Here is a 13616-nt window from a genome sequence, read left to right as displayed (position 1 = left end):
CCATGCAGGAGACTCAGGTTCAGTCTCTAGGTCGGGAAGATCCCCTGGAGAAGGGAATGGCAACCCACTTCAGTATTCTCGCCTGGAGAAATCCATGGACCATGGGCAAAGAGTCGGACACAACTGAGTGACTAACACTTTCACTTTCATAAATCAAAACACAGGCATTTAAAATGCAAGTGAAAGTACAAACTCAGGAGGAAATCACAAATGTTAAAGATCTTTAAGAATCAGATGTTTTGTTAAATTTAACTACAAAATAATGAAACAAAAATGGAAAGGATGTGCTCTCTGTGGCTCTGGCTAGAGGGGTAAAGCACTGTTTGGCAAGCACTCTTCCACAGCCTTAGTCTGATCCCCCATGTCACCAAAGTGGCTGGTGGTATCTGTGCTCCTTGTCAGGCCCAGAGATAACAACTGGGACCATGAAAAGGAAACACATTCCTGGAGATTACTGGACAGGAAGAGCTTTATTAATAAGCTCCAGGAAGAACTGAGGGCAGAAAAGCAGAGTGTCCAAGGGACTAAACAAGGTAGAATAGAAAGACGTGCACGTTGGGCAACAGCCAGGAAAAGGAGCTGAAAGACAAATGAAAAAGGACACACAAATTTGGAGAAATACATACATGCCTTCCCTCTACAACAGAACAAGAGCAAAAACATATATACTCATGTTTCCTCAAGTCTAAATGAATTATAGTTATTAGAGCAAAGGAAGCTGCAGTACATAACAACAAATAAAAGGCCAAAAGAATTCTTTGCTGAATCTGATATTCTGTGTGTTTATGCCAAGATTCTATACCTGAATAAATATTGTCCCAAATCAACTAAAATAGTAATACAGAAATATTTGGATAGGAAAATTAAGTCCTTAGTAAAATATAAGCAATATTTTCAATAATTTTGGGTCCTTGTTTTAAGAACAATTTTGTTGTTGTTGTTGTTTTTAAAGTCCCTGGGAGTAAAAATGTGTTACCAAGCTGCACTGTACTCTGAAAAAAGATGAAGCATTTTCTAATTTTTTTTTTTTGCCAACTTACTTCAAAGAGATGCTGTAAAGGACTGGACTGGAGTTTTTCTTCATAGCCAAATAGCTGGAAGCCAGTTCCCAGAAGACCTACCACAATAATCCATAAATGAGAAAATTAAAAAATGCAACAGTAGAGAACAGTCACGGCAAGGAACAGGTCTGCATCCTAAGAATACTGCAAAACACACACTATCATGTCCTGCTACCCCATAAACTGACACAAGTCAAATTCATTATACTGAATCACAAATTCAATGTATATAGAAGGGCTCACTGAAATTAATTCCACAGAAACTAAAAGTCTATGAGCTCAAAGGCAGATTCTGGGACTAATTTATCTTTGTGCTAACAGTGCCCAACACCTACCTCCCTACAAGACATCAGTAAAACAAGCATTTATAGCAACTACTCTGTGGAAGGACATCGTGCTACCAGGTACTAGACATACTAGACACTTAAAATTTGTGAAAAGACAATGATGGCAAGTGATTTCAAATATCTTTTAAAGTTTGTAGATGTGAAAATAAAGATAGGAATCAGATTAGTGTTACAATTATTAGTTCTCAAATAACTGAAAGTAAAACTCTGATCACTCTTCTCATTCAAGGTGACAAAAAGCTTTTATCTGGCTATATATTTGTCTTTCACTTGCCACTGTTTTGTTTAAGTTTTTGGTTTTTTTTAGTCTTTTGTAAGTTCAAAATTCAGAGATGGTATTAATTTGAACTTTAAAAAAAATAATAGTTGAGGTTTGAAAATGACAATGAAAATTCTTAGTAGAGACTCTGAATATTTATATTCTTAAGATATTTTGCTAAAAGGTGACCACAATTTTGGATTGGAAGGATATATGTAGTCTGGGCCAAGAGTAATTATAGGTAGTACAATTTAAAAAAAACTAATTTGTTTCTATGTCAGTTATCTAGCTTCGGATCTAAAGAAGCTATTGCTGCTGGGCCTTGCTGATGTACATTTTTCTATATAGCCTCAGCAGAAAGTGGAATGTTACTAAACACAGGGTAGGGAATCTTTGGAGCTTAGACAGGAACTAGAAGGATGACTGAAATAAGTACCAGCACTATTCACTTTTAAGCAATAGCAAATGTGATCATGATTCAGGGTCCTGGAAGCTGGGTGTGAAAAGACACCCAAAGCATTCTAAAAAATGGAGACAAGAAAAGTAAAGGCCAATTCCATTTGACATTCAACCTAATACATTTCCAAAAATTAATTCTGTACTTAAGAACTGCTGGCCAACTTTTAATATGGTATAGGTGAACAGCCAAAATTAAAACTCTTTAACAATGATGGAAATGTCGACAGATCATTAACCATAGTAGTCCTTTAGAGAAAAACCACTACAATAAAACCCTGCAGCTAAAACTTAATGAATATCATAATCACATATTTGCTAATGGCTGTGAAGTGCTTGAATCAGTCAAACTCATATAAAGTGGATGCCATCTATTAAATCTGACTGTTGAGCTGAGAGCCCAAAACTCTGAGTGCCCACTGTGAGCTGCAGGTGGGTTTTTTAAATGCAAGGCATGTATTCTGTTCCTCCACAATGAATAGTAAGGGCACTGCTAGGTTGAAGCTCTATTCTTTTTAGTGTCTAAAAAAGATTTTTATAAACTGAGAGGATAACATACATAAGAGAAGATCATGATAAATTTATCTTTCAGAAACTCTGATTTCATTTCAGTAGATATGGAACATGGTATTTAGTACCGAAAATGTTACCTAGCCTTTCTTTTGGAATAGATTGTGAAAGACTTCCCAAGACAGATTCTTTCATCATTCTGAGTGCCTATTACGTGCTAAGCACGATGGATACAAAAATCACTAAGACACAGCCCATGCTTTCATGGAACATTTCACCTAGCAGGGGAGAGTAGCATACAAAAGAATACAGTAGGAAGAGAAGCCCATTTGGGAAGAACTGGATACGAGGAACTTGGTGATGTGAGAAGGTGGGCAAGGGTGTGTTGGGGTGTCAGGGAATGCTTTTCCGAGATGACACAAGGGCTGGATCTTAGAAGGCACATGGTAGGTGCCTGAGATTTTAATAAAAACTTTGCATTTTACATTCTACTAGTCCTTCCCTACCACATCAACTTCATCTATCTTGTCATTCCACACCCTGACTACTGCAGTATATGAGCTGGGAACGGTTCTGAGTAAACTCAAGACATTAGAGATAATCTTTGGCATTCAACTCTTTCGGTCTCGCTATTTTCTTCCTCTTCATTTTGACCAATCACCCACTCCACGATTTGTACAATTTAAGGGGAAGCCAAAATATCCCGGTTTGTTTTTCCTCTAGGCCACTGGCTCAGGGTATGACAAATCCCATTTCCTGTAGGTTGGCCTGGGGAGGCTGTTGAGAAGGGTGTATACCTAGTCTTACTCTTCCTCTAATACTTACATCTACATTTAACTAATGAATGTAAGCTACTTTAATAAAATCACAAAAGTTTGTATTTTTCAGGACTTGTTCTGTATGTATGAAGTTTCCTCCCCCCAAAACGTACTTGTATGGTGAGAATTATTCTAATGAGTAAAATACAAGATTTATGGAAAAGAGCCATCAGGAAAAAAAACAGGTAGGAGGCACTACTTCATCCAATGGGAGTTTGCCCATATTTTGTCCAGATGATCAAGTAATGTCATATTAAAACAAATTAAACTTAACAATGATGTGAAAAATAAAACCTCAAACTTACTTACCAAACTGCATGCCCCAATCGCCAAGATAATTTATTCTTGTTACTTGATGTCCTAAAGCTTCTTTGAGATTTGCTATAAAATTTCCTAGTAATCAATAAAATACACAGTTTCTCATTCTTATATGTTTCGGCATGTTCAAACCATCTAATATCAAAGCATGACAGAAAATTCTCTTGACAAAATTTACTAACTTTTTTTAAAAAGCAAAAATATTCATTATTGTGTTTTCATTTATATTACAGAAAGGGAGTAAAAATTATTTTGGAGGATGTAGTTATTCTAAATCTCACAATTTTCATCAACATTAATGGAGGTTATGAATACACAGAGTAATTGTGATTCCAAGTTAATTCCAAGGACAGAAAATAACAGAATCCCAGTAATTAACAAAGAATATATAATCTGGTTGTTCCCTAAAGAACTTAGCCATATGGTGTTTTTTTTTTTTTTTAAGTAGCTTACTCTACCTTCTTTCAGTTATAAAGTCCAACCTCTCATGTTGCTCCCTAAATAACAGCACACAGGAATCCAAGGCCTCCACCTTTCTGTACTGCTGATGCAGATCTGACATTTGACATCTATTCCATTCTGCACATACTGCAAAGGCCGCAAAGATAAAAGCAACAGACCCCAGAACCTACTGCAGTTAGGGTTCCAGAAGTCACGGGCAATCAGACACACTTTGTGATCTAGAAGGTGAAAGGCAAGTTACCTTTATTTTTTCTGAAAAGCACAGCGGTGGAGGCTTTGACTTTTAGTGGCATCACTACTAGAGGTCCTAGTGTCCTGTTATACAACTTCCAAGGGAAGTGAAAGATAGGATACGGGTGACCTCTTTTGCTTCTCTGAATTCTCGAAGGTACAATAAACCAGGAATAATGGCAGGTTCCTGACTCTGGCAGCAGCAGTAATCAAAGAAAAGGCAGAAGCTCCCTTGATGATGAAGTTCTGTGGTAGTTTTGGGCATCATCTATGTCAGCTTAATCCAAAGCGTCTTTAGCATTCCCAACAACTCTGCAAGCTATTCGATACCCCATTGTAAATTCCCTCCTGCTTTTACTAGAGGAGATCTAGTTTTCTGCAAATAACCCCTCACAAATAGGCATAGCTGACAAATTAGAGTAGCTACTTCTCCAGTTTCCCTACTTCTAGACTTCCCCAAACTATATAGTCCCAGCAACAGAATTCACCTTTTGCAGCTGGTACTCACACTGTAACCCTGTTTTCTTGTAGTACCTTATTATCTTATGTGTGTGCTTAGTCATTTAATTGAGTCCAACTCTTTGCAACACCATGGACCATAGCCCGTCAGACTCCTCTGTCCATGGGGATTCGCCAAGCAAGAATATTGGAGTAGGTTGTCTCCTCCAGAGGATCTTCCCAACCCAGGGATCGAACCCAGGTCTCCTGCACTACAGACAGATTCCTTACCATCTGATCCACCAGGGAAGCCCATGAACACTAGGGTGGATAGACTATCCCTTCTCCAGGGGATCTTGCTGACCCAGGAATCAAACTGGGGTCTCCTGCATAGCAGGCAGATTCTTTACCAGCTAAGCTCCCAGGGAAGCACCTATTATCTTATAAATTCAACTAAATGCCTGAACCTAGGCTTTTGGAATTAGGCTGCATAATTTCAAATTCTTGCTACTATACTTTACTAGCTTTGTGATCTGGGGAAAGTTACTTTCGGGGTCTGAGTTTCCTCATTTACAAAAGGACTTACTAATCAGGCCTACTGTGAAACTAGTCCAAATAATACATGAAAACACTTAACATGGTAAGTTTCAATAAATATTATCTCTTCCTGGTTCAAGCATTTCCCTTAACAACTGTCAAACAAGTTTATCATGCTTTCAGTTCAGTTCAGTTGCTCAGTTGTGTCCGACTCTCTGCGACCCCATGAATCACAGCACGCCAGGCCTCCCTGTCCATCACCAACTCCCGAAGTTCACTTAAACTCATGTCCATCGAGTCGGTGATGCCATCCAGCCATCTCATTCTCTGTCGTCCCCTTCTCCTCCTGCTCCCAATCCCTCCCAGCATCAGAGTCTTTTCCAGTGAGTAAACTCATCGCATGAGGTGGCCAAAGTATTGGAGTTTCAGCTTCAGCATCAGTCCTTCCAATGAACACCCAGGACTGATCTCCTTTAGAATGGACTGGTTGGATCTTCTTGTAGTACAAGGGACTCGCAAGAGTCTTCTCCAGCACCACAGTTCAAAAGCATCAATTCTTCGGCGATCAGCTTTCTTCACAGTCCAACTCTCACATCCATACATGACCACGGGAAAAACCAGAGCCATGACTAGACGGACCTTGGTTGGCAAAGTAATGTCTCTGCTTTTTAATATGCTATCTAGGTTGGTCATAACTTTCCTTCCAAGGAGTAAGCGTCTTTGAATTTCATGGCTGCAATCAGCATCCGCAGTGATTTTGGAACCCAAAAAAATAAAGTCTGACACTGTTTCCCCATCTATTTCCCATGAAGTGATGGGACCAGATGCCATGATCTTTGTTTTCTGAATGTTGAGCTTCAAGCCAACCTCTTCACTCTCCTCTTTCTCTTTCATCAAGAGGCTTTTGAGTTCCTCTTCACTTTCTGCCATAAGGGTGGTGTCATCCGCATATCTGAGGTTATTGATATTTCTCCCGGCAATCTTGATTCCAGCTTGTGCTTCTTCCAGCCGAGCGTTCCTCATGATGTACTCTGCATATAAGTTAAAAAAGCAGGGTGACAATATACAACCTTGACGTACTCCTTTTCCTATTTGGAACCAGTCTGTTGATCCATGCACAGTTCTGACTATTGCTTCCTGACCTGCACACAGGTTTCTCAAGAGGCAGGTCAGGTGGTCTGGTATTCCCATATCGTTCAGAATATTCCACAGTTTATTGTGATCAACACACTCAAAGGCTTTGGCATAGTCAGTGAAGCAGAAATAGATGTTTTTCTGGAACTGTCTTGCTTTCTCCATGATCCAGCAGATGTTGGCAATTTGATCTCTGGTGCCTCTGCCTTTTCTAAAACCTGCTTGAACATCTGGAAGTTCACGGTTCACATATTGGTGAAGCCCGGCTTGGAGAATTTTGAGCATGACTTTACTAGCGTGTGAGATGAATGCAACTGTGCAGTAGTTTGAGCATTCTTTGGCATTGCCTTTCTTTGGGACTGGAATGAAGACTGACCTTTTCCAGTCCTGTGGCTACTGCTGAGTTTTCCAAATTTGCTGGCATATTGAGTGCAGCACTTCATGCTTTACCCATGAATTACTCCTATGCTTTTGATTTATGTAGTTTTTCTTACACAGTATATTTCTTATATTCTTTTTCATCAAGTCCTATCAATTCCTCTCATAATGCTGCTTGAGAACTTTGTAACAACAAGAGTTGACTGTAGTGCAATATAACCTATTCCAGAAATAAGGACATTCTCCAAATCTTTAAAGTATTCTGGTATGGATTAAATCACTTTCTTATAAGTATGCAAAAGACAGATTTCTATACTGGAAGACAGATTACATGAGATAAACTCTAAAGTCCTTCCAACTCTAATATTACACAATTCGGAAAAGGGAATGGCAAACCACTTCAGTATACTTGCCTTGAGAACCCCATGAACAGTATCAAAAGGCAAAATGATAGGATACTGAATGAGGAATTCCCCAGGTCGGTAGGTGCCCAGTATGCTACTGGAGATCAGTAGAGAAATAACTCCAGAAAAAATGAAGGGATGGACCCAAACCAAAACCAATACCCAGCTGTGGATGTGACTGGTGATAGAAGCAACGTCTGATGCTGCAAAGAGCAATATTGCATAGGAACCTGGAATGCTAGGTCCATGAATCAAGGCAAATTGGAAGTGGTCAAACAGGAGATGGCAAGAGTGAACAAGACATTCTAGGAATCAGTGAACTAAAATGGACTGGAATGGGTGAATTTAACTCAGATGACCATTATATCTACTACTGTGGGCAGGAATCCCTTAGAAGAAATGGAGTAGCCATCATGGTCAACAAGAGTCCGAAATGCAGTACTTGGATGCAATCTTAAAAACGACAAAATGATTTCTGTTCGTTTCCAAGGCAAACCATTCAATATTACAGTAATCCAGCCTTATGTCTCAACCAGTAACCCTGAAGAAGCTGAAGTTGAATGGTTCTACGAAGACCTACAAGACCTTTTAGAACTAACACCCAAAAAAGATGTCCTTTTCATTATAGGGGACTGGAATGCAAAAGAGGAAGTCAAGAAACACCTGGAGTAACAGGCAAATTTGGCCTTGGAGCACGGAATGAAGCAGGGCAAAGGCTAATAGAGTTTTGCAAAGAGAATGCACTGGTCATAGCAAACACCCTCTTCCAACAACACAAGAGAAGACTCTACACATGGACATCACCAGATGGTCAACACCGAAATCAGATTGATTATGTTCTTTGCAGCCAAAGATGGAGAAGCTCTATACAGTTAGCAAAAACAAGACCAGGAGCTGACTGTGACTCAGATCATGAACTCCTTATTGCCAAATTCAGACTTAAATTAAGAAAGTAGGGAAAACCACTAGACCATTCAGGTATGACCTAAATCAAATCCCTTATGATTAAACAGTGGACGTGAGAAGTAGATTTAAGGGACGAGATCTGTAGATCAAGTGCCTGATGAACTCTGGACGGAGGTTCGTGAGATTGTACAGGAGACAGGGACCAAGACCATCCCCATGGAAAAGAAATGAAAAAAAGCAAAATGGCCATCTGAGGAGGCCTTACAAATAGCTGTGAAAAGAAGAGAAGGGAAAAGCAAAGGAGAAAAGGAAAGATATAAGCATCTGAATGCAGAGTTTCAAAGAATAGCAAGGAGAGATAAGAAAGCCTTGCTCAGCGATCAATAGAGAGGAAAGCAACAGAATATAAAAACAAGAGATCTCTTCAAGAAAATTAGAGATACCAAGGGAACATTTCAGGCAAAGATGGGCTTGATAAAGGACAGAAATGCTATGGACCTAACAGAAGCAGAAGATATTAAGAAGAGGTGGCAAGAATACACAGAAGAACTGTACAAAAAAGATCTTCATGACCCAGATAATAACGATGGTGTGATCACTGACCTAGAGCCAACATCTTGGAATGTGAAGTCAAGTGGGCCTTAGAAAGCATCACTACGAACAAAGCTAGAAGAGGTGATGGAATTCCAGTTGAGCTATGTCAAATCCCAAAAGATCATGCTGTGAAAGTGCTGCACTCAATATGCCAGCATATTTGGAAAACTCAGCAGTGGCCACAGGACTGGAAAAGGTCAGTCTTCATTCCAATTCCAAAGAAAGGCAATGCCAAAGAATGCTCAAACTACTGCACAATTGCACTCATCTCACACGCTAGTAAAGTCATGCTCAAAATTCTCCAAGCCGGGCTTCAGCAATATGTGAACCGTGAACTTCCAGATGTTCAAGCTGGTTTTAGAAAAGGCAGAGGCACCAGAGATCAAGTAGCCAACATCCGCTGGATCATGGAGAAAGCAAGAGAGTTCCAGAAAAACATCATTTCTGCTTCATTGACTATGCCAAAGCCTTTGAGTGTGTGGATCACAATAAACTGTGGAATATTCTAAATGAGATGGGAATACCAGACCACCTGACCTGCCTCTTGAGAAACCTGTATGCAGGTCAGGAAGCACCAGTCAGAACTGTGCATGGAACAACAGACTGGTTCCAAATAGGAAAAGGAGTATACAAGGTTGTATAATGTCACCCTGCTTATTTAACTTCTATCCAGAGTACATCATGAGGAATGCTGGGCTGGAAGAAGCACAAGCTGGAATCAAGATTGCCGGGAGAAATATCAATAACCTCAGATATGCGGATGACACCACCCTTATGGCAGAAAGTGAAGAGGAACTCAAAAGCCTCTTGATGAAAGTGAAAGAAGAGAGTGAAAAGGTTGGCTTGAAGCTCAACATTCAGAAAACAAAGATCATGGCATCTGGTCCCATCACTTCATGGGAAATAGATGGGGAAACAGTGGAAACAGTGTCAGACTTTGTTTTTTTGGGTTCCAAAATCACTGCGGATGCTGATTGCAGCCATGAAATTCAAAGACGCTTACTCCTTGGAAGGAAAGTTATGACCAACCTGGATAGTATATTAAAAAGCAGAGACATTACTTTGCCAACAAAGGTCTGTCTAGTCAAGGCTATGGTTTTTCCCGTGGTCATGTATGGATGTGAGAGTTGGACTGTGAAGAAAGCTGATCGCTGAAGAATTGATGCTTTTGAACTGTGGTACTGGAGAAGACTCTTGAGAGTCCCTTGGACTGCAAGGAGATCCAACCAGTCCATTCTAAAGGAGATCAGTCCTGGGTGTTCATTGGAAGGACTGATGCTAAAGCTGAAACTCCAATACTTTGGCCACCTCATGCAACGAGTTGACTCACTGGAAAAGAGTCTGATGCTGGGAAGGATTGGGGGCGGGAGGAGAAGGGGACGACAGAGAATGAGATGGCTGGATGGCATCACCGACTCGATGGACATGAGTTTGAGTGAACTTCGGGAGTTGGTGATGGACAGGGAGGCCTGGCGTGCTGTGATTCATGGGTTCTCAAAGAGTCGGACACAATTGAGTGACTGAACTGAACTGAACTGCAGTTTTAAGATGGGCTACCCTATAATGTCATGTTTTAATAGAAATCATAAGTCTACTGTAGACTCAAGCATTACAACCAAGAAGTATTACAGTAATCTTTGTTAGTATAGTCCTGTTTCCATTTTCAGTCTTGAAAACTCCAGTTAGTACTCATTTGAGTCAGACTGAGTTTATTTTTTAAACAAAATATATGGACCAAAAAAATTGGGAGGCTGACTATCAATCCCATATAACTATTTTCATTTATGCATCTTTCAGTTCCTAATATGCATACATACTTTTAACAAGTTAAAATCAAAATATACATACCTGGTTTTTGAGTCAATCTTTTGGTTTTGAAACAAATTTCTGTTTGTCATTTTTAAACCAACTGTTTTCATTTTGGGGTCATATTTAATTATCATTAAGCTCATATAAACTTCATTTTTTTGTTTCTTTGTTCTTTTGCTACTTAAGCATTAAACCATAAGACTGTATTACCAAATTCTGCTCCAAAAGTCATGTTCAGGATTTTCTGTGAAACTAACAGCACTCACCTATGATGGTAGAACGCAAATGTCCAACGTGAAACTTTTTGGCAACATTAGGTGAACTGCAAGATAATTGTAAAAGTTATTTTTTTCTGTTCTACAAACAAGAGTTCTAAAATGAATTAGGTCATAGGTCTATAGTTTAATATAATTGTGGACTAAAGCCTTTGGTAATTTTGGACAAAGACAGTTAAAAATTAGACATTTAAGAGGACTTCCCTGCTGGTACAGTGGATAAGAATCTGCCTGCCAGTGAAGGAGACACAGGTCCGATCCTGAGGCTGGGAAGATTTCACATGCCAAGGAGCAACTAAGCTTATGTACCACAACTACTGAAGTCCATGAGCCTAGAGCCTGTGGTCCGTAACAAGAGAAGACATTGCAATGAGAAGCCCATGCACTGCAACGAAGAATAGCCCCTGCTCGCCAAAACTAGATAAAGCCCATGCATAGCAATGAAGACCCAGCATAACCAAAAATAAATAATTTTTAAAATTAGACATTTAGAGCAAAGATAAATTAGATCTCAGAAAGAACCATCCTTAGGGAATTGATCCTGTGACTCAAGAGGTAGTCACATAACATATACAGAAGTGTCACACTCAGCAAGTAGATACAGTAGAGGCTTGGTAAAACGATGAAGAAATTCAGAGGGATTGTTTGGACACAAACAAGGTACATTATTAGAAATTGTTTAGTGCACCAGTTCTCAATTCTTTACTGTCTAAAAATTATTATGGACCCCAAAGGAATTTTGTTTATATGAGCAATATCTATCAATATTTATTGTATCAGAAATTAAAACAAAAATATAAAAATATTTATGTGGAAAGTTTCCCAGGATAACCAGAAATAGAGTTTACCATTCCAAATTCTCAAGCAACACATTTGTTACTCTTGGTGCTTGAAAAGTTGCAATTAAGATTTAACAATACCTGAGAAGCGAAAAGCAAAGGAGAAAAAGAAAGATATAAGCATCTGAATGCAGAGTTCCGAAGAATAGCAAGGAGAGATAAGAAAGCCTTCCTCAGTGATCAATGCAAAGAAATAGAGGAAAACAACAGAATAGGAAAGACAAGAGATCTCTTCAAGAAAATTAGAGATACCAAAGGAACATTTCATGCAAAGATGGGCTCGATAAAGGACAGAAATGGTATGGACCTAACAGAAGCAGAAGATATTAAGAAGAGGTGGCAAGAATACACAGAACTGTACAAAAAAGATCTTCATTACCCAGATAATCACAATGGTGTGATCACTCACCTAGAGCCAGACATGCTGGAGTCCGAAGTCAAGTGGGCCTTAGGAAGCGTCACTACGAACAAAGCTAGAAGAGGTGATGGAATTCCAGTTGAGCTATTTCAAATCCTGAAAGATGATGCTGTGAAAGTGCTGAACTCAATATGCCAGCATATTTGGAAAACTCAGCAGTGGCCACAGGACTGGAAAAGGACAGTCTTCATTCCAATCCCAAAGAAAGGCAATGCCAAAGAACGCTCAAACTACTGCACAATTGCAATCATCTCACATGCTAGTAAAGTCATGCTCAAAATTCTCCAAGCCAGGCTTCAGCAATACGTGAACCGTGAACTTCCAGATGTTCAAGCTGGTTTTAGAAAAGGCAGAGGCACCAGAGATCAAATTGCCAACATCCACTGGATCATGGAGAAAGCAAGAGAGTTCCAGAAGAGCATCTATTTCTGCTTCATTGACTATGCCAAAGCCTTTGAGTGTGTAGATCACAATAAACTGTGGAAAATTCTGAAAGAGATGGGAATACCAGACCACCTGACCTGCCTCTTGAGAAACCTGTATGCAGGTTAGGAAGCACCAGTCAGAACTGTGCACGGAACAACAGACTGGTTCCAAATAGGAAAAGGAGTACGTCAAGGTTGTATATTGTCACCCTGCTTGTTTAACTTATATGCAGAGTACATCATGAGGAACGCTGGGCTGGAAGAAGCACAAGCTGGAATCAAGATTGCCGGGAGAAATATCAATAACCTCAGATATGCAGATGACTCCACCCTTATGGCAGAAAGTGAAGAGGAACTCAAAAGCCTCTTGATGAAAGAGAAAGAGGAGAGTGAAAAGGTTGGCTTGAAGCTCAACATTCAGAAAACAAAGATCATGGCATCTGGTCCCATCACTTCATGGGAAATAGATGAAAAAACAGTGGAAACAGTGTCAGACTTTATTTTTTTGGGTTCCAAAATCACTGCAGATGCTGACTGCAGCCATGAAATTAAAAGACGCTTACTCCTTGGAAGGAAAGTTATGACCAACCTAGGTAGCATATTAAAAAGCAGAGACATTTGCCAACAAAGGTCCATGTAATCAAGGCTTATGGTTTTTTCCGTGGTCATGTATGGATGTGAGAGTTGGACTGTGAAGAAAGCTGATCGCTGAAGAACTGATGCTTTTGAACTGTGGTGTTGGAGAAGACTCTTGAGAGTCCCTTGGACTGCAAGGAGATCCAACCAGTCCATTCTAGAGGAGATCAGTCCTGGGTGTTCATTGGAAGGACTGATGCTAAAGCTGAAGCTCCAACACTTTGGCCACCTCATGCGAAGAGTTGACTCACTGGAAAAGACTCTGATGCTGGGAGTGATTGGGGGTGGGAGGAGACGGGGACGACAGAGAATGAGATGGATGGATGGCATCACTGACTCGATGGACATGAGTTTGAGTGAA

At 39.9% G+C, this 13616-nt stretch overlaps 1 protein-coding gene across 3 annotated transcripts in view; it reads right to left on the bottom strand.

Annotated features, from left to right (window-relative positions):
* Nucleotides 1–13616, bottom strand: part of RARS2 (arginyl-tRNA synthetase 2, mitochondrial) — an 85279-nt gene that overhangs the window by 27776 nt on the left and 43887 nt on the right. For 2 of the 3 annotated variants that reach the window (XM_055433885.2, XM_055433886.2), the window contains exons 6-8: nt 10929–10984; nt 3761–3844; nt 1041–1117 (exon numbers count right to left, since the gene is read on the bottom strand). In XM_055433885.2, the coding sequence (XP_055289860.2) occupies nt 1041–1117; nt 3761–3844; nt 10929–10984 (217 nt within the window). Of the gene's footprint in view, nt 1–1040; nt 1118–3760; nt 3845–10928; nt 10985–12185; nt 12435–13616 lie in introns of those variants that run through there. The other variant, XM_088840726.1, reaches the window with a different exon arrangement.

This window comes from Moschus berezovskii, chromosome 10 (assembly GCF_049115385.1).
Source record: "Moschus berezovskii isolate FMDL1 chromosome 10, NW_MosBer_1.0, whole genome shotgun sequence".
In the NCBI taxonomy this organism is placed as follows: Eukaryota; Metazoa; Chordata; class Mammalia; order Artiodactyla; family Moschidae; genus Moschus; species Moschus berezovskii.
This window is presented reverse-complemented; position numbering and strand designations above follow the sequence as displayed.